This window comes from Oncorhynchus gorbuscha, linkage group LG18, assembly GCF_021184085.1.
Source record: "Oncorhynchus gorbuscha isolate QuinsamMale2020 ecotype Even-year linkage group LG18, OgorEven_v1.0, whole genome shotgun sequence".
In the NCBI taxonomy this organism is placed as follows: Eukaryota; Metazoa; Chordata; class Actinopteri; order Salmoniformes; family Salmonidae; genus Oncorhynchus; species Oncorhynchus gorbuscha.
The window spans coordinates 38,874,324-38,895,699 of NC_060190.1; the positions used below are offsets into that span (position 1 = coordinate 38,874,324).

The following is a 21,376-nucleotide window of genomic DNA, read 5'->3' on the forward strand; positions in this document are numbered from 1 at the left end:
CCTGACATTTTAAGGTGTAAATGACAATCGTTAGAAGCCTTTTTAAACCTTCAATACACTATACGTTTGCATTTCCTGCAATGCAGGAACATACCAAGAAACAAAATAGTGACCAAATTAAGATGCTACATCTGTAGTTTCACTTTCCTAATACACTTGCAAGTTTGAAAATTGATATCTGTTTACATATAGGCCTAATCCTGCTAACTACTCAGCAGCATAAACATGGACACGTCTTCTCAACTCAAACACACATATAGATCAGTCTGAATATGTGAAAAGCAACATTATTTACATAGAGTGGGAGAAATCCTCTTTAGACTCCTTGGCTGACGTTCTGTTTTCGGCTGAGTGTACTGTGGTGTGTACTGTGGTATGTACTGTGGTATGTTCTGCCACCGGCCTGTGTGCTGTGTGCATTTGTCATGCAGAAGTTTCCACATAAAGCATATTCTGTGAGTGTGTATTCTCCCCTCAGCAGAGGGCTGACTGATAATGGCTGGCTATGTAAGCACGTACAGCACTGACATACAGTAGGGCACTGGGAAATGTCTTGCTTTTAATCCACATCAATAATTTCCCCAAATCAATATCAGAAAATCAATTACATACGCTGATGAAAAACATGTGTATGATAAAGACCACTGTAATGTAGAGGGAAGTGAGGGATTCATAGATAGCCTAAACCTATAGCAAGGCAGGGACTCAGACATGTGATAATACGGTGATATAATAGAGTCTACTATCCCCAACAACACCCCATTCCTTTGTTCTTTGGAGCGAATCACAGCAAACGCTGACATTGCAAAAAGTACACTGGGATTATAAAATGTTATATTTTTTAGAACTTCTTATTTTTGGAACATCTTCAAGCAGTCGAGTCAATGAAGCACTAATACAATAGGGAGAGCTATTTCAAATGTAACCGAGTTGACTTTGAGTCCGGTTGCCACTGAGACATAGTATTACACTTTGCTAAGAGGCCCTGTGGAGATTCCCGAGATAACAATGTCAGTGATGAAGAATACTACTGTCACTCAATGCGGTTATGTGCAGTCGTGGAAAGGGGTGGACTCATAAGAGCAGAACATGTGTCTGTGTCTGCAAGTGAACCGTTGCTGTTCAATGTAGTGTGTTTGGTATAATGTGCATTGTGCACACTGTATTCAACTCTGAACGTAAACACAGCAAGAGGAGGTTACTATACACCTAGGGAAATGTATACGGCCAGCAAATGTTCGGCAATCTGCTGTTTTAGAATTGTTTTGATTGTGTCCTAAGCTTAATATTTCCTAAGAGGAAATCCAAGTGATAAAGTTATCACTACAAAATCTTGATTGAAAAGTTATTGACTTCAATCTCAATAATACCGTGGATAGATCAGCATCAAATCAGGTGCTATAGTAACGTTAATGTAAACGTGACAGATTCCACCCCATACTGAAAGGAGAGGAGACAAATTACAGTCTTTGTCATAGTTTTTCAACCTAAAGTGATCTACATTCATTATCTGGCAGTGTTTCCGTTTGTCTAATCTATCACTGTGTTACTGTCCCAGGGGTCAGTTCAGGGTCAATCATTAAAAGCCTGGGTGTCTCTCCTCCACGAATGGCCCATCTCAGGGGTCAAAGGTTGTCATATTGCCCGAGCCTGGCTGTAATTGAAAAAAATGACTAGCTGTCAAATTCTTGCTTAATCTGTCCTTGTTGTTGTCTGCTCCTGAGCAAGGCAGTTAATCCACTGAAGATGTGGATGTTGGCAGCCTCCCGCACCTCTCTGATCCAGAGGGGTTGTTGGGTTACATGTGGAAGACACATTTCAGTTGAATACATTCAGTTGGACAACTGACTAGGTACCCCCCCTCTCTCTTTCCATTGTTCCCTAAATCCAGGCTGTATCACAACAGGGCGTACTTGGGAGTCCCATAGAGAGGCACACAACTGGCCCGTGATCGTCCGGGTTTGGCCGGTGTAGGCAGTCATTGTAAATAAGAATTTGTTCTTAACTGACTTGCCTAGTTAAATAAAGGTTAAATGTAAAAAGAATTATAATAATAATAATAATTCTAATTTGAATTTACAAAAAATGTCTCACCACCTTTTGTTTTAAATATACTTAATTATCAAAAGTAAGTGGAATTGCTAATATGTACTTAAGTGTCAAAAGTAAAAGTAAAAGTATAAATCATTTCAACTTTCTTATATTAAGCAAACCAGACGGCCCAATTGTTTTCATACTTTTTATTGACGGATAGCCAGGGGCACACTCCAACACTGAGACATAATTTACAAACGATGCATTTATTGTTAGTGAGTCTGCCAGATCAAAGGCAGTAGGGATGACCAGGGATGTTTGAATTGGTTAAAAAGCCACTTCTGGGTGTCAGGGAAAATGTATAGAATAAAAAGTACATTATTTTCTTTTGGAATGTATAAAACTAAAAGTTGCTAAAAATACAAATAGTAAAGAAAAGTATAGATGTCCCCCAAAAAACAACTTAAGTAGTAAATTAAAGTATTTTTACTTAAGTACTTTACATCACTGGTCTTAAAACACTTATTACAGTAGAGGTTGACCAGCATTGCTCCCAAAGAGGCCCATGAATGAATTAATTACTCAGAATGCATCCCAAATAGCACCCTAATCCCAATTAGTGCACTATGTTTGACCAGAGTCCTATGGGTCTTGGTTAAAGGTACTGTAGTGCACAAAATACGGAATAGGTTGCCTTTTGGATGCAGCCACTGAATGGGAAATGGACAATGGAGCCTTGTTTGGCCTCAAGAACAGCGATGATGCTATCGTTTCCCAGGCTCCTTCACTGCAATGCCTTTGGGATCAGAGTTGAGTTAGAAGAGTTTGGGGGTTCCCCCGGTTTGGAAAAGAGAAGATTCTCCTCCAAGAGTCACAAAAATGGTATTTGCAAATGCATGGTGATACATCTTGCATCTTGGCTAAGTTCAACGTCCTGTTGATGGCTGCCACAGGCTAATATCTGTTTCCAAGTGTCTGAAAGAATTATCTTCTAAAAATACCACTCTGGAACCTTACGAGTTCATACAGTATACAGTGCCACTGTCCACGTAGCATTCTGATTTCGATCCTTTCCTTTGCTGTGAAGCCCTTCAGTGCATTACTGTTTATTTTGGATGATGTTAAAAATAAGACTTTAAAAAAATATATATATATATATTGTCATTTAGCAGACACTCTTATCCAGAGCGACTTACAGGAGCAATTAGGGTGTAGTGCCTTGCTTAAGGGCACATTGACAGAGCCTTGGCGGCTCTAACCAGCAACCTTTCAGTTACTAGCCCGACGCTCTAACCGCTAGGCTACCTACCACCTACCGTGAATACCTTTACCCGAAGTAAGATATTATACCATGCAGGAATGCAATTCTAGCAAACTCCACATATTATCAGTAGACACAAACCTTCAGACAATACAAATATGTTAAACATGTCTGTACACATATATCCACATATGATCCTGTGCACAAGGTTTTGACAATCAGCAATGGTCGAAAAAAGAACACCCCATGACACAGAATTGGGAAAGTGCAAAGTAATCTTGCTTTACTGGTAAATCTAATCTCCAAACTCTGCTTTTAGAATGAAGGCTACGAAGAAATGTGAGTCATTCAGCCACAATGAAGGCTCATGCTTGGCTTGCTGAATAATACCTTCCAGCAGAGAGACAAGAAAAACCTTTAATCTTTCCGTTTAGTCATAGCAATAATAATAACATTAATTCTGTGTCATTGACAATGTTTGTTATGTTATGACTGCCAAGGCTGTTGAATTATGAAACATACAAATATTATCCAACATTTAAACAATGTTGATATTCTAATTAGCCTACAACAGTATAGCTCTCTCTTCTGTTATGAGGGTTGTATTCAGAGGGCTGCATTGGTGTCTATAAAGCAGCCTGCAAATGTAGGTTATTTTACGCCATAATTTCCAGGTCACCGGTGTCTGTGCTAACGATGATGTGCCTCTTTCAATCTCATCATTTTCAAATCTGTCACCATATATCAGCAACACTCCTAAATTGCTTTGTCACCACGTGCATAACCACTGTACTGTAATGATCCTTCGCATGTGTGTAAGTGTGTAAGTGTGGGAGTGTGGGTGAGGGGTGTCTGTGGGAGGAGTCTGAGATCACTTTTGCGTCCAACTCTTGCTGCGGCAGACAGAGACCTCGCAGGAAAAAGGGTGGCTGGAAAGGCGTATGGAAAATTGCACGATGCGATTCTTGCTCACGCACCCCACTGCAAGGCAGTGTTTATATTGAAACATATCATTTACCAAATGTAGTATATGCGGATTCTTCATATTGTGTTGTTGTTGGGACATTCAAAAATGTTATGTTGACGAAAGAGGGGAGTTGTCCAGATCTGTTTGGCACTTTTAACCAGTTCAACGTCGCCTTGATCGCTGTGCAACCTCAAGTGCATTTTGAGACCCTGGAAATCTCTGAAACGCATGTAGCCCTCCCTGCTTCACGCATTTGACGGTCTTTGCCGAAGAGATTTGTAGGCTAGGATACTTTGTGGTGTCGCGAGGCGAGGTGTATAGGTTTCCGACATCTATTCCTAAAGAATCATGTCATCTCATACGAGAGTCAAGAAGGACAAGGAGATTATTGGAGATTACGAGACTCAAGTGAAAGGTTGGTATTTCCTAATCTAATTGCTTGTGTTTTGATGGTCTTCTTTCAAAATGCTTGACAACGGCTCGTCATTCAAAATGTTTGAAAATCGACCTATAACCATGAAAAACTGCAAAGCTCTCATTTAAAACCCCCAAAGTAGGCTACGATTATGTCAGATCGTGATATGCATGTTCAAATACTTTTTTACCTGGCCAAAGTATTATATTGCCTGCAAAAAAAAGAGGAAGTAAGAATTTTCTATGCACTGCAAAAATTAACGTGGACCAGAATGACCTGCTCTCGCTATTTATTGTTTCTGCTGCGAAGAATCACCATATTCAGAGAATGATTTAGATTTATTTGCAGATAATCGTTTTTAAACAACACAAAAAACAGTAACAGTATGCAAATCAGGGAGCCAAATGAACTGTTCTTTATGTGATTCACCAAAAAGATCCGTTCTTTCGCGAACGACCCATCACTAGAGTAGACACTTGCATAACTTGTAATTCGAGAGTGAATAACATTAATGGCACCAACAGCATGTTTTTAGTTTATCTTGAACAGAGGCATTTCTTATGCGAATATTTTGGTCCGTTGTTTTGTGAATATATATGGTCAGGAGGTCTCAGTAGCCAAATAAACATACATTTCCAACAGATAACTCCTATTCAACATACTTTGGGTAAAATCTCCGCACAATGCACTTTACGTGAGTAGGTCTACTGATGTATGGATACTTCAGACATTCCGACAGCATAGTGAAAATGCATAACACCACACTATGCAGCATTAACATGTTAAACAATATGTGACGAAAGTTATTGTGAATGTATCCTTAACAAGGGAAATATTATAACGTGTGTGAGAGAGGTTAAGGACAGCAGCTCATTCAGATAGCTAGTCTCTCAAACCAAGGCCAGGTTGTCTTCATTGTAGAGAATGTGATTACGTTGAGATAGGCAGCCAAATTCTGATATATTTTTCACTAACTGGTATTTTGACCAATCAGACCAGGTCGATAGGAGCGGATGTGATTGCTGCGTTCATAACCAAGCTGGACGGTGGTAATTACCAGCTGTGACGTCGTAAATATCAGTTGGATGCATTCGAGTGCTTTTAACTCGTTGATAAACGCCAATTGTCAACTAGCCCCGTCAACCATAAACTAAAAGTACAGCTGTGATGTTTATAAACAAATTAAGGTGTTCAAAAACCATATTAGTAGATTGCGTTTTATAAATAATGTTTTACATTTAACTGCCAAAAACGCTGCAATCGAGGTCATTTCCGAAGAAGGTGACGTCAGAGGTCAGCATGTGGGAGAAGAAACTCGGATGACAGATGATTTTCCCGCTAGTAATTACGAGTTGGAGGGGCGTTCAAGTTGATTTTTCCGAGTTGTATGTGGTAAATCTCACATTCCCACTTGGTTATGAAGACCGCATTAGTGTCTCAGAGATTTAAGGTCATGCCCTCTGACCAATGCAGTGGATCATCATGATGATGCATCACCACCTTTTCTCTTTAGGGTAATTTCAGTAGGATAATTCCTCTAATAATGAGGTTGTTCCATATGATTTCAATCACTTTCTGACCCCTTTTGATTGAATCAAAACCTTCCATACCTGTTGGCCCAAGGTCGAAATGATCAGAAAGTGACTTTTTGGACCTGAATGCCAAAACATTCAGGAGATAGAGATGCTCTTTATTTAAAGTTTATTAACAGGGTTATCAAAATATTCTCATATCTTGGGATTTTTTTTTTTTACCGTTTATTAACGTCAATTATCTAAAAAAAAAGGTTTGTTGTGCCTGTCATCGGTTGAGACACAGCATGCTCTATAATACAGGGTGGGTGCCATTTCAATTATATAAATATAATTCATAGAATGGACCTCTCTCTTCAGACAACTGCGTTTTAGCTGGTACACCATTTTTAAATATAAATTCAATTGAACATTTAATTCCCAATTACTATCAGAAACATGGCCACTGGTCCATCCACTGTCAAATGTCCAATTGAATGCAAATGTCTACTGTATTACCTAAACTGTACAAAAATATAAACACAACATGTAAAGTGTTGGTCCCATGTTTCATGAGCTGATATAAAAGATCCCTGAAAGTTTCCATAAGCACAAAAAGCTTATTTCTCTCAAATTTTGTGCACACATTTGTTTATACCCCTGTTAGTGAGCATTTCTCATTTGCCAAGATAATCCATCCACCTGACAGGTGTGGTATATCAAGAAGCTGATTAAACAGAACGATCATTACACAGGTGCACCTTGTGCTGGGGACAATAAAAGGCCACTCCAAAATGTGCAGTTTTGTCACACAGCACAATGCCATCGATGTCTTAAGTTTTGAAGGAGCATGCAATTGGCATGCTGACTGCAGGAATGTCCACCTGAGCTTTTGCCAGATGTTGGATTTGCCAGATGTTGGATTTCTCTACCATAAGCTGCCTCCAACATGGGTTTTAGAGAATTTGGCAGTATGTCCAACCAGCCTCACAACCACAGACCACGTTTATAGGTTCATATGGCCAAGCGGTTTGTTGATGTCAATGTTGTGAACAGAGTGCCCCATGGTGGCGGTGGGGTTATGGTATTGGCAGGTATAAGCTATGGACAACAAACCAATTGTATTTTATTGGTCGCAGTTTGAATGCACAGCGATACCGTGACAAGATCCTGAGGCCCATCATCGTGCCATTCATCCGCTGCCATCAGCTCATGTTTCAGCATGATAATACACGGGCCCATGTCGCAAGGATCTGTACACAATTCCTGGAAGCTGAAAATGTCCCAGTTCTTCCATCGCCTGCACACTCAAAACATTTCACCCATTGAGCATGTTTGGGATGCTCTGGATCAACATGTATGACAGCGTGTTCCAGTTCCCGCCAATATCCAAAAACTTTTGCACAGCCATTGAAGAGGATTGGGACAACATTCCACAGGCCACAATCAACAACCAGATCAACTCTATGCGAAGGAGATGTGTTGCACTGTATGAGGCAAATGGTGGTCACAGCAGATACTGACCAAAAAACTACAGTATTTGTGACCAACAGATGCATATCTGTATCAACAGTCATGGAAAATCCATAGATTAGGACCTAATTTATTTATTTCAATTGACTGATGTCCTTATATGAACTGTAATTCAGTAAAATCTTTGAAATTGTTGTATGTTGCTTTTTATACATTTGTTCAGTATAGATTGCTAGGATTTCAATAACTTATGGATGATTGACAGTTTAATTTATAACAATGGGTTTTCCCACTTAAAGACGCAATGTGCAGAAATCCCTCCATTTCCTGGTTGCTGAAGTTCGAATAGTCAGTATATGTGACAAAAACAAGCAAGCACAGTGTAGAGCCTTCAAACATTTTTCTCTGGACCTCGAAGCGTGTTCCATTGCATTTTTTTCATTGTTTCCATGTAATCAAGGACTGATTTAGACCTGAGACATCAGGTGTGTGCAATTAATTATCAGGTAGAACAGAAAACCAGCAGGCTCTGGACCGCATAGGGTAAGAGTTCAATACCTCTGGTGAAGAGAATCATTGTACCATCTAAACGGCTGTGAAATATCTTTTCCATAACTCAAAATATTGTACTTTCAATTGTTTGAAGCTGGTGTACAAAACCGAAAGTAAAAGATGCAAAAACTACATTTAATAAACTGGAAGCATAACATTTGCAGAAATAGAATAGGTCTACTGCTTCTCAGACTTGCTTTCAATGAGACTGACAAATCTATAACTCACATTTCCATGGAAGTTACATATTGCAGCTTTAAGTCAACATTCTGTGTATTTGTGGACCCCCAACCATCTTTGTGGTACCATGTGAAAGTAGACATTTGTAATTGTATTCACATGTTAGTACATTTATCAGCAAAGACATGATTACCCACCCTGTATTCAAGAGTATGCTGTGTCTCAACTGATGGTGGGTACAAGACAAACACCTCAGATTTGGTAAAAAAAAAAATTCTACAACATATTTGATCATGAAAAATATCTGAGTTTAGATTTTTAGATAATTGACTTTAAACAAACAAAAAATAAAATTGTGTTATACTTTTTTTCTCATTTGACGACCCAGTTTGTAAGTTATAAATCATTTGAAAGCGTAACTGTTTATATTTTCCAGTGATGAAGACAGATGTCTCGTAAAGGGGCAAGGTATGCAACATGGGTCAATTTTGAGCACCTCTCTCCTGAATATTTTGGCGTTTAGGTCCAAAAAGTCACTTTCTGACCACTTCTACCATGGGCAAACATATATGGAAAGTTCGTTCAAATCAAAAGGGGTAGAGTCAGAAAGTGATTGAAGTCATATGGAACGACTCAATGTCCATCTTTTCAAATGCTATTTGTCACATGCGCTGAATACAGGTTTAGTAGACCTTACAGTAAAATGTTTACTTCCAAGACCTTAACCAACAATGCAGTTTTAAGAAAAAAAAAGTGTTAAGTAAAAAATGGAGAATTAAAAGTAACAAATAGACAGCAGCAGTAAAATAACAATAGCGAGGATATATGCATGGGGTACAGAGTCAATGTGTGGGGGCACCGGTTAGTCGAGGTAATATGACATGGAGGTAGAGTTATTAAGGTGAGTATGCATAGATAATAATAGAGAGTAGCAGCAGCGTAAAAGAGGGGTCTGGGTAGCCCATTGATTAGCTGTTATAGAGTCTTATGGCTTGGGGATAGAAGCTGTTAAGAAGCCTTTTGGACCTAGACTTGGTGCTCCGGTACCCCATGCTGTGTGGTAGCATAGAGAACAATCCATGACTAGGGTGTCTGGAGTCTTTGACCATTTTTAGGGCCTTGCTCTGACACCGCCTGGTATAGAGGTCCTGGATGGCAGGAAGCTTGGCCCCAGTGATGTACTGGGCTGTACGCACTACCCCCTGTAGTGCCTTATGGTTGGAGGCAGAGCAATTGCCATACCAGGCAGTGATGCAACCAATCAGGATGCTCTCGATGGTGCCACTGTAGAAACTTTTGAGTATCTGAGGACCCATGCCAAATCTTTTCAGTCTCCTGAGTGGGAATAGGCTTTGTCGTGCCCTCTTCACGACTGTTTTAGTGTGTCTGGACCATGTTAGTTTGTTGGTGATGTGGACACCAAGGAACTTGATGCGCTCAACCTGCTCCACTACAGCCCTGTAGATTAGAATGGGGGCGTGCTCGGTCATCCTTTTCCTGTAGTCCAAAATCATCTCCTTTGTCTTGTTCACATTGAGGGAGAGATGGTTGTCCTGGCACCACACGGCCAGGTTTCTGACCTCCTCCCTAAAGGCTGTCTCGTTGTTGGTGATCAGGCCTACCACTGTTGTGTCATCGGCAAACTTGATGATGGTGTTTGTCGTGCCTGGCCGTGCAGTCATGAGTGAACAGGAAGTACAGGAGGGGACTGAGCACGCACCCCTGAGGGGCTCCAGTGTTGAGGATCAGCGTGGCGGATGTGTTGTTACTTACCCTCACCACCTGGGGGGGGCCCGTCAGGAAGTCCAGGATCCAGTTGCAGAGGGAGGTGTTTAGTCCCAGGGTCCTTAGCTTAGTGATGCACTTTGAGAACACTATGGTGTTGACCGCAGAGCTGTAGTTAATGAATAGCATTCTCATGTAGGTGTTCCTTTTGTCCAGGTGGGAAAGGGCTGTGTGGAGTGCAGTAGAGATTGCATCATCTGTGGATCTGTTTGGGTGGTATGCAAATTGGAGTGGGTCTATGGTTTCTGGTTAAGGTGTTGATGTGAGCCTTCCAAAGCACTTCATGGCTATGTGAGTACTATGTGTCGGTAGTAATGTAGGCAGGTTAGCTTAGTGTTCTTGGGCACAGGGACTATGGTGGTATTACAGACTTGGACAGGGAGAGGTTGAAAATGTCAGTGAAGACACTTGCCAGTTGGTCAGCGCATGCTCAGAGTACACGTCCTGGTAATCCATCGGGTCCTGCGGTCTTGTGAATGTTGACCTGTTTAAAGTTCTTACTCACATCGGCTGCGGGGAGAGTGTTCACACAGTTGTCTGGAACAGCTGATGCTCTCATGCATGTTTCAGTGTTACTTGCCTCGAAGTGATGAGAAGAGAGCTTTCGGCGAGATGTCTTGAGGAGACAGTGAAAGAACCAGGGATGTCCTTTTTAATCAATAACGTTGTATAATGTTTGGCCCCGGAGTAAGTTCATTTTACATCATTTTCTTTAATTTTCAGACACTCATAAATAAAAATGTGTTAGTCCTGGAACCATAGAGGGTCTGACTGGGGAATCTCTCTCTCTCTCCCAGCAAACAGTTCAGAAACACCATAAATAATGTATGTTGTCAGCATGAATTATGCAACCATGAAATGGTTTTAGTGTCTCTCTGCTGATGCTAAATACAGTATGTGAATGCATCCCAAATGGCACCCTATTCCCTACATAATGGACTACTTTAGGGTGTCATTTGGGACGTAACCTGTGACTGTAGAAGATGGGACCACCAAAACCCATGGATGGGATTGAGAGAGAACTAGTAAGTGTGTATTAGAGTTCGACCGATTTTATGATTTTTTTTCATCGCCGATACCGATTATTGGAGGACCAAAAAATGCAGATACCGATTTATTTGGCAGATTTTTCTGCAACAAATGAACTTACAACCTTGGCATTGCTATAGCCATGCTCTTACCAACCAAGCCGCACCGGACCACATGTACAATCCTCTACCCTCCAACCTGTTTGTAGAAGAAACAGAAAAGGCAGGCAATATAGCCCTCAAGACAAGTGGCTGATGAATTCCACAACTAAATAGTCTGATACATGCCACAATGGGGCCCCTCTCTGTTAGACATGTTCCTAACAAACAACATCCCACACACTTTTTGTCAGTACACTACCTTGTAGTGTACACTACCTTGTACTGAAGTAAGAAATGCAGTGATCTTTGCTCACAACTCAAGGGTACGATGCTGTGTCAAGCAGATGCCAGACACGTGTATTATCCTACTTAGATTGAAATATTATAACTAATTTTCGACTGTACTTGCAGCAAAGAGCAAACGCTGAAACCCTTTCATCCCCCTGGAGCAGGCTATGACCATAGTGTATCATGAAGAAGCTGCTCTCACTGCTTTTTAATGAGAAATGGAGCTACACGCTGCGGCATGTTGCTGTTGTCTGTGGAAGTCTTGGTTGGCTCGTGTGTGCGCGTGTGTGTGCACGTGCATGCATGTGTGTTTATGCCTGCGTTCATACATGTCTGTGCGGGTGCGTGCGTGTGTGTTCACGGCAGTGCGTGTGTTGACTGCGATAGGGCCATCACAGCTGAGAGGACGTCTCAGTTTCAGGAAAAGCTTTTAAGCTGACAGCTTAAGCTCATTTGCAAGGCTGTCTGGGATCAGTTCAGTTGGGAGTTATAAGGGCTATACTCTGGCATCGGGGTCTAATAGTGCTGAGTAGGTAGCTGACTAAACAACATTTACTATGGTGCAGTCAGCCAGCAGCCCTTTATTGCTGTCTATTTCCAGACCTGCAGCAGATTTCTGGACATAGATTCTTTCTTGGTTGCCTGGTCTCAGATCTGTTTGTGCCGTCTTGCCAACTCCTTCGGTCAGTGTCACGGCTCCAACATTGACCGTATGAGTTGGAGAGACGGATCTGGAACCAGGCTACTTTCTTGGGATAATTTGACTTGAACATACCACAGGGCGGCGCACAATTGGCCCGGTGTCGTCCGGGTCAGGGGAGGGTTTGGCCGAGGTGGACCATCATTGTAAATAAGAATTTGTTCTTAACCGACGTGCCTAGTTAAATAAAGGTTAACATAAAAAAATAAAACAATTGTGGTGGGGAGTCGACTCCAAAATAATCAATTCCTCGACTCCTTGCCTGTCGACTCCCATTTCTGGGTGTCAAGCATCAGTATTTTTGCAATTGAGAAAGCTAGTTGCCGTAGGCTACTTCCGAGAATACTAACTCTCGCAACTTTTACAGCAAAGAGAGCGCTAGCGAGGGGGGGGGGGTGGCACAGCCAGGCATCGGTAGGCATGTCGGCTACCAGGCAGGCAGTCAGAACCGTGCATTGGTAATCGAAATATGTATAGGTTATTGCAATGCTGTATCTCTCAATTTCTTGGCTTGCAATGTTTTGCACAAGTTCACTAAAGTACGGGCTATCAATGAACTTTTTGGAAATGGTAAGGTTGCCTTTATCATCCATAAATGCATGTTAAATGCAAATGCAGTTCAGCAGCTCAAATCAGCAGGATGGGGGCATTGTTATTAGGAGGGAACGTCTACCATGGATCGCTAAAATTGTGATCACACTTCATAAATTTAAATATTAATGGGGACACCTATACTTTTGGCAGCCAAGCTTGAGTTGTCAGTGTATGGCCTATTATTATCATTTTGACATGACTGTGAGTGCGCAGCATCATCCCATGGGATCTGTCAAGGCTGCGCACAGCGGAAATATCACCGAAGAATTCTAGTTCCTACAGATCACCTTCTATATTCAAACAAAATTAGGCCTTCTGTAGGCTAAGTCGATGAGGAAATGGGCAGCATCATGCTCATGTCAGTCCTCTAAAACGCAAATGTAGTCTTCCTAGTAGGAGACTGCAATAATGAGGTGGTGTGTACGTAACCGTTTCAGCGTGTTTTGGTCGTCGAGCAAGAGTCGTGCACCAAAAACCCTGGAGTCGTGCACCACTACTTGAACAGCGTGTTGAAGGACCAACCAACTTTCCGTAACCATGACGAAGAGTCCATGCTGTTAAACCTATAATAACTGCGTTGACAGGTCGTGACCGATGACATCATTATTTACCTTGTCATGACACTGGCTGTGGTGTGTGAGTGGTATGTTGTCCAACCGATCATTAACCTATTCACTTCCTATGAAGGACGTGTCAACTATTGGTATGTGTCAGAATGAACCGAAACTAACCTCCATTATTGGTGTCATGTGTGAAAAATGTTAATGAAGAAGAGTTCACACGTCTTACCACTACCTTTATACACCTGCCCATGATCCTTTACACAGACAATCAAATGTACTCATAATATATAATAATAATATATGCCATTTAGCAGACGCTTTTATCCAAAGCGACTTACAGTCATGTGTGCATACATTCTACGTATGGGTGGTCCCGGGGATCGAACCCACTACCCTGGCGTTACAAGCGCCATGCTCTACCAACTGTGGTCCTTCTGTAGCTCAGTTGGTAGAGCATGGCGCTTGTAACGCCAGGGTAGTGGGTTCGATCCCCGGGACCACCCATACGTAGAATGTATGCACACATGACTGTAAGTCGCTTTGGATAAAAGCGTCTGCTAAATGGCTATTATTATTATTTATTATTATTATTATTATTATTATAACTGTGCTACAGAAGGACCACTCATGAAATGATCAAAACGTATTAAAATGTCTTGGCATCTTGGCGAGTTTATGACCGTAAATTTATTAGAATAATATTACCAATAATTTTTTATTTCCAGATGGATATTTTTATGAACCTTTTATTTAACTAGGCAAGTCAAATTCTTATTTACAATGATGGCCTACCCCGACGACGCTGGGCCAATTGTGCGCCGTTCTATGGGACTCCCAATCACAGCCGGATGTGATACAGCCTAGGATTCAAACCAGGGACCGTAGTGACGCCTCTTGCACTGAGATGCAGTGCCTTAGACTGCTGTGTCACTCGGGAGCCCTAATATACAGTATAGTACAATACAGTGATTTATCCAGCAGGTAAAGAGGTCAGACTGGAATAGACCACAGTTCTTTGTTCTGTGCATAGCTACTGATGTCTTTGTATGAGCGTATGTATGGTTGACACTGTGCACGAATGTTTATTGAATTACTCAGCCTGTTTTCATATTCATGTCCAATAGTAGCTGGCTATACTAGCCAGACTTGAGAAAACAGTTTCTGATGTGTTTGAAGTGGAACCCAGCTGCAATCTGTTAACTGACCTTGGTTTGCATCCATACACATATTTCCATGCGTTTGAAGGAATCTCAGTGGATCAGCTCGACTACAACTCAGTCACAGGCCATTTAACAAACTTCTAGATGCACTGCAGCAAGGCACTGCTGTTCACCCTCATCTACCCCTTCTACCCCCCCATTCCTTTTCAACTGGAAAGTAAAACCCACTGAATGAGGTTTGATTGACCTGGATCATGGACCATTTTCCCTCCCTCTGTCATTAGACTCATTTGGAGTCTGTCCATTTAGGTCTTATGCTTAAATGCTTCATTTGGTTTGATCTAATTTGATGCATAAACAATTATTAGCCAGATAGTGATAATTGTGTGCAAAAAAAACCCAAACAAGTTAGACAGACCCACAGGCCTTAAAATGGACCAGCCCATCTGGCATTTGTCTAGTCCGTCCCTGTGTGGCATTGAAGTATGGTACGCAATGTGTCAGTAAGTGAAGGTATGCTAGCCTATTATTTACAGTAGTCACAGAGGAAGACATTATTGCAGTTTAATTTCCTCTGATCAGTCTAGGAGAAGAAGCATGAGAAGGTGTGTGTGTGTGTGTGTGTAGCTTGTGTTCCTCCTCTCTGTCTCCACCGTAAAATACATTTATTGCAGTAGGTCTGCATTCCATGACTGTCTGGGTTGGTTGACGCCCCTCTGCTAATCAGTATTCATCATGAGGAAAAAATGCTTTGACCTTTCACTGTCATGCGATCATGACAGTGTAAGCAATAATGTAGCCTGATTCCTAGATCTGTTTTTTGTCTGTCTTGTAAACACCTACGGTGTTTGGCGTGACAATTACCATAGAAGTTGGCAAGACTGCACAGAGTCTAGGACCAGGCTAGTAATAATGCCCCAACCCCCCTCACCCCATGTTCCACCCACCCTGTGTGATATCCTTTCACCCCTCTCCCTTTTCTCTCTCCACTTCTGCATTTGTCTTCTATGGTAATAACAACAACGCTTATTGCAAAAATCAGCCACAGATTAAGGCAGAATTGTGTGTCGTGAAACACATCTAGACATAGGAAATCGATGTGAGGTGATTGTCATGGCCATCATAGCTGAGCCCAGTCTGTCTGTCGCCACCCTTTCCTCCTGTCGACCTCTATCTCTGTCCGTCTCTGCCCCTGTCACTGGCTGGATGCTGATGCCCTCATTAAAGCCATTTTGTTTCCACAGAGTGAGAGACATTGGCGGATTACAGCGAGACATGGAGATGCATTTGTGAATTCAACCAAAGGGTGTGTAAAGACATGCCATAGCAATTACGGCTCACCCGAGACGAGCGTTCACAGGAAACTGCCTTGCTTTGTGCCAACTGATGTCGGAGTGTGCGCCTGTGTAAGGTGGCATGTGACCAGCCACGCGTGGATAACAGCAGAGAGAGAGAGAGACAAGCCCAGAGACAGTGCCCCCCCCCCCCCTGTCCAGAATCAGGGAACATCCCGCAAGAGGGGAGGGAGAGGTGCATTATAATAATAATAATAATAATAATAATAACAGTCCCCGCTCTAAATGCATCTGCTACCTACCTAATGGACAGTGTTACAGAGGGGAATAAAACACTGAACTGACTGAATATAGGTGTCTGCTATTACAGTAATAGATATATTTATAGAGACACTGGTTATGGCCATTGTGATAGAAATGACCTCCTAATTGGGAAAATGCCTCGGTATATGGTAGGACATTTTCACCATAGCACCCCTGCTGCGGTAGCACCTGCATTGCGTAAAAGAATACATGTAACTATATCCACACAAATCCCAACTGCGTGTGTCTGTGGGCCTTTGTGTGTGTGATGTGAAACAACAACTGTACATATCCATGAACTTAGCACAAAGCAGGATCAGTGAGTTAGCCAGCTAACTTTGATAAGCAACCAGAAATAACTATTGATTTTATGCTTCATTAAAAAAAGCTAAACAAAAGGGAATTTCACACTAAAATGGTTTGTTGCGCTTCTTTCCGGAACTCTGGTGCATTTACCCCTTAGTTCGGTTTGTTCTATCTGCACTAAACAAATCACTGTGGTTCCCTCAAAAAGCGTGGTCTCTGTCCGACTTAAATTCTTTTCATGGTGCTGTTCGCTGCCAGTGAGAATGCAGTCTGGACCAAACACAGGAAAATAACCAGAGTTGCACATTGTTATTGGTTGTTTGACTGTGAACATTTGATCATTCTGTGACTAGCGGCACATTTAGCGTTTAGCGGGTAGTGTTGCTCTGCCTTGCATGCTACCTCAGTGACGCCCCATGCGAGTCTCAGGCTCAGTTGGCTCCGGTTGACAGCACCCGGTTAGGGCCCCCAACCAAGGTTATGGGAAAATTTAGGGTAGACTGGGCTCTCAAACCCTGGCAGGCAGCCAGTCTAGGAGATGGACAAATCCAATTACAAAGCCACACGTCCTCAACGGCTGACCAAGCAGATACAGGAGTCCCATCTCCCAAATGTCTGGAATGGCGGATGTAGGCGGCAACTGATAACTGGCGAAATTGTATGCACTCTCTACTGTAAATGTCTCTTGTGCGGTCTTGCTAAAATGTGAATTTATGATTGCATCCTATGCAGATTAGGGGAGATGGGGACTATACCAGGGATATAGGCTACTGAATATAGCCTTATTCACATCGCAGTCAGAGGCTATTGCGCAGTTTCCTCAGACATGTTGGAAGACCAAAGCGAAGGTAATATGTGACTCCTTTCAGGAAACTAGACATATGTCACGCGTCACTACTTAACAGGCGAGGCATTTCAACGTAAACATTAAAAAAAAATCCAAATGCATTTTTTTGGGGGGGCAGAAATGCCTTCTGGAACATGTGAACATTCATGTGCCTTAATTTAAAAAAAACGTGTATATTATCTGTAAATACAAATGAAAGTGTTAAATTACGAGCCTAGTTGGTTTAGCCTTGGAAAAAGGTAGGAACCTTCCCGCTAACCATGATTGACTGTGATAATTGATGGGCTGGACATGCCAAGAGATGAGTTTGGATTGGTCTGCCATGTAGCATGCTTCTGTCTAAAAACATAAGTTGCTCAGTATGTGTAGGTCATGCTTTCTAACGTGGCTTTTTTATGATATGAAGTGCATGATATGAAGTGTTGCTAATGCTCTTGACTTTCTGGAGAACTGAGTTTTGAAATCAGTGGAATGCCCGGTGGAAGCAGTATGATTTCTAAGGAGATGGAGAAAATTCAGCCTTTTACAAATATGCAGATGGATATGCAGATGGCTGTTGTATAAAACAGCTGTCTCTGGATTACATCTTCAAACAAAGAGCAACCATGGTATCTGTGCCAGAGAGGCAGAAGCACTCATCCATGTATACGGACGGGTAAGAGAATATAGCCAACAACATTTTCAGATGATATAAGTTTCTAATTTTGTTAGTCGTTTTTCATTGCAAGTTAAAGCATACTGCTAGCTAGCTAAAGTTAGCTGGCTGTGTAGTAGTATTATTAGTATCTTAGAACCATTTGCACTGCTAGTATTATAGCCTAAAGTTAACTAGCTAACTAACATTGAACCTAGTTGGTTAGCTTTAGTTACCTGCAGATTCATGCAGGGTAGTAACGTTGAGTTGGGATTATGGTTCATTGTTTAGCTAGCTACATATCTAAACAAAATACTATGCCAGTAACCATTTCACTGTACCGTTTACACCTTCTCTATCCTGTGCATGTGACAAATGCACTTTGATTTGTATTTGATATAGTGTGTGTTTACCAGAGACTGTAATGTGAAGAACATGACCTGCACTAAAGTCAAATTGGGATATAACTTTAGCCCAACGAGACAGTGTCTAAATTCTAAATTTCTCCGGTAGAATGCCCTGCTTTTATTTTGTCACACTCGCAACCATCAGCTGTTTTCTGTAATTAGCTCACCTTTAACTTGTAAATAAGGATCTTGATGAGAGTTTATTTTCTTGTAATAATGAATAGAAATTAGCTAAAGTTAAGACATTGTCAGCTATATGACATGGTCATTATTTGAACTGGCTAGCCAGCTAACTTAACGTTAGCTAGCTAATAAGCTAGAATCTAACCAAAACATTGTTTAGAAAGTTGCCCGGTTTGCTAGATTGAATTTTTTTAAATGGATGGGTTTGTTAGTGTTAAAATACATAAGTTATGCTATTTTGGACCACCAGGCTGCTGTGTTTTTGTGTTTTTATAGTTTTTCACAAAGACAAGTTTGATGTTGGACAACAATAGAATGTTCATGATGTCATTGCGACAAGTTTTACAGACATGTCGATAGACGTAGTATAACCAGCGTTTAGTCTTGAAATCTTTGGTTCTTTAGTACTCTACCGTACTCACTCTGTTTAGCACATGGCTTCACTTCAATCCTTAAAGAGATGGATGGAATCCTTAAAGAGGGTGTGAATGATTCTGAATGTGTGTAGACAAATAAGAGCTCTCCAGTAGGTGTAGCAAAACATTCAGGGGCAGGGCCTCCCGGGTGGCGCAGAGATTCTGGGTTCGGGCGCAGAGATTCTGGGTTCGGGCGCAGAGATTCTGGGTTCGGGCGCAGAGATTCTGGGTTCGGGCGCAGAGATTCTGGGTTCGGGCGCAGAGATTCTGGGTTCGGGCGCAGAGATTCTGGGTTCGGGCGCAGAGATTCTGGGTTCGGGCGCAGAGATTCTGGGTTCGGGCGCAGAGATTCTGGGTTCGGGCGCAGAGATTCTGGGTTCGGGCGCAGAGATTCTGGGTTCGGGCGCAGAGATTCTGGGTTCGGGCGCAGAGATTCTGGGTTCGGGCGCAGAGATTCTGGGTTCGGGCGCAGGCTCTGTCGCAGCCGGCCACTACCGGGAGGCCCATGTGGCGGAGCACAATTGGCCCAGCGTAGTTCCGGGTTGGGGAGGGTTTGGCCGGCAGGGAGATCCTTGTCTCATCGCGCACTAGCGACTCCTGTGGCGGGCCCGGGCGCAGCACACGCTGACCAGGTTGCCAGGTGTACAGTGTTTCCTCCGACACATTGGTGCGGCTGGCTTCCGGGTTGGATGTGCATTGTGTCAAGAAGCAGTGCAGCTTGGTTGGGTTGTGTTTCGGAGGACGCATGGCTCTCGACCTTCGCCTCTCCTGAGTCTGTACGGGAGTTGGAGCGATGAGACAAGACTGTAACTACTATCAATTGGATCCCACGAAATTGGGGGTAAAACTTTTTTACTTTCCCATTGTTCCTCAACTGCTATACGATTTTCTAGCTCTGAGTCTCTACTTTCATCCAATGTAAAAAAAAAAGAAAAGAAAAACACCATTTAAAATTTTGCTGCATAAGACTGAATCGAGCCAGTCTGTCACATATGAACATTGGGACACACAAGCTTCATGATAATAAACTGATTTATCCTTAGTGTTATTGTCCAATAAAGAAATAACTTGCATGGACACATGGTTTTTGTTTAGGAATTTTGGTTCGTTTGACAATGTGAAATCAACCGAACCAAATGAAAAAATACAATGTAACAAATAGTCTAACTCAAAACGATGTTTGAAAACGGCATTCAATGTAGGCGGCAGGGTAGCCTAGTGGTTAGAGTGTTGGACTAGTAACCAGAAGGTTGCAAGTTCAAACCCCCGAGCTGACAAGGTACAAATCTGTTGTTCTGCCCCTGAACAGGCAGTTAACCCACTGTTCCTAGGCTGTCATTGAAAATAAGAATAAAGGTAAAAAATCAATTAGATCATGCCCATTTCAAGCTTATCTTTCTACAAAATAAAATGTTTTATCAGAATATTTTAGAAAAGTGAGGTGGCTAACTCCATAATCCTGATTTTTGGTATACCCCTCTGAGGCTTTCTTTTTTGTTTTTCATATTTTGCTGTGGTTTTAAACCGGTTTCTGGGGATAATTCATAGTTTGGTCCAGAGCTGTAGCCACTGAGCTTTTATTGAGGATAACAAACACCTGGCCCAGCATTCAACAGCAGATGGGTTAATTGACATCTCACTGACTGTGCTATGGGCTCTGGAACATCTGAGTCATTTTGGCAAAATACATTAGCTACCAATTTAAAATAAAATAAAACTCTAAACTACAGTGATGCTTGACCTAAACTAAACAGAGCACATGTTTAATTTTAAGATGGAAACATCGAGCCATACATGCTTATGACAAGTAATTTGTACAACACATTATACCTGCAGGCTTGAAGTAAAGTCAATGTTACCAAAATATAGCTATTTATTCACCTTTCCTACAAGACTGCAGCTTTTAGAGCATAGTTGTACATCAGTGGAGGCTCCTCAGAGAACAAAGGGGAGGTCCATCCTCAGTGAATTTCATAAAAATAGTTAAACAATAAAGTTATCCTTTTTAGACAAGTATACTAAATATATTCATGCCACCAAATAATTGATTAAAACACACTTTTGCAATGAAGGTCTACAGTAGCCTCAACAGCAGTCTGTAGGGTAGCACCATGGTGTAGCTGGAGGACAGCTGGTTTCCGTCCTTCTCTGGGTACATTGACTTCAATACAAAACCAAGGAGGCTCATGGTTCTCACCATTCCATAGACTTAAACAGTAATTATAACAACTTCCTTAGGTGCAACCTGTGCATCGATTCTGTAATGGGTTTCAAGGGCCCTCATGTAACTCTGTAGAGGCCTGCAGCATCCAGAGAACCGTGCACAAACTGCACATAGAGTACCACCCTTCCATTTCACTGATCCATAAATG

General features: G+C 41.9%; 1 protein-coding gene across 2 annotated transcripts in view; it reads left to right on the forward strand.

Moving 5' to 3' along the window:
* Nucleotides 1-4,168: 4,168 nt before the first annotated feature.
* The window catches only part of LOC124002594 (SLIT-ROBO Rho GTPase-activating protein 3-like), a 68,981-nt gene continuing 51,773 nt past the window's right edge, over nucleotides 4,169-21,376 (forward strand). The window contains exon 1 of one of the 2 annotated variants that reach the window (XM_046310132.1): nucleotides 4,169-4,677. In XM_046310132.1, the coding sequence (XP_046166088.1) occupies nucleotides 4,611-4,677 (67 nt within the window). In that variant the 5' untranslated portion in view covers nucleotides 4,169-4,610. The remainder of the gene's footprint in view (nucleotides 4,678-21,376) is intronic. The other variant, XM_046310133.1, reaches the window with a different exon arrangement.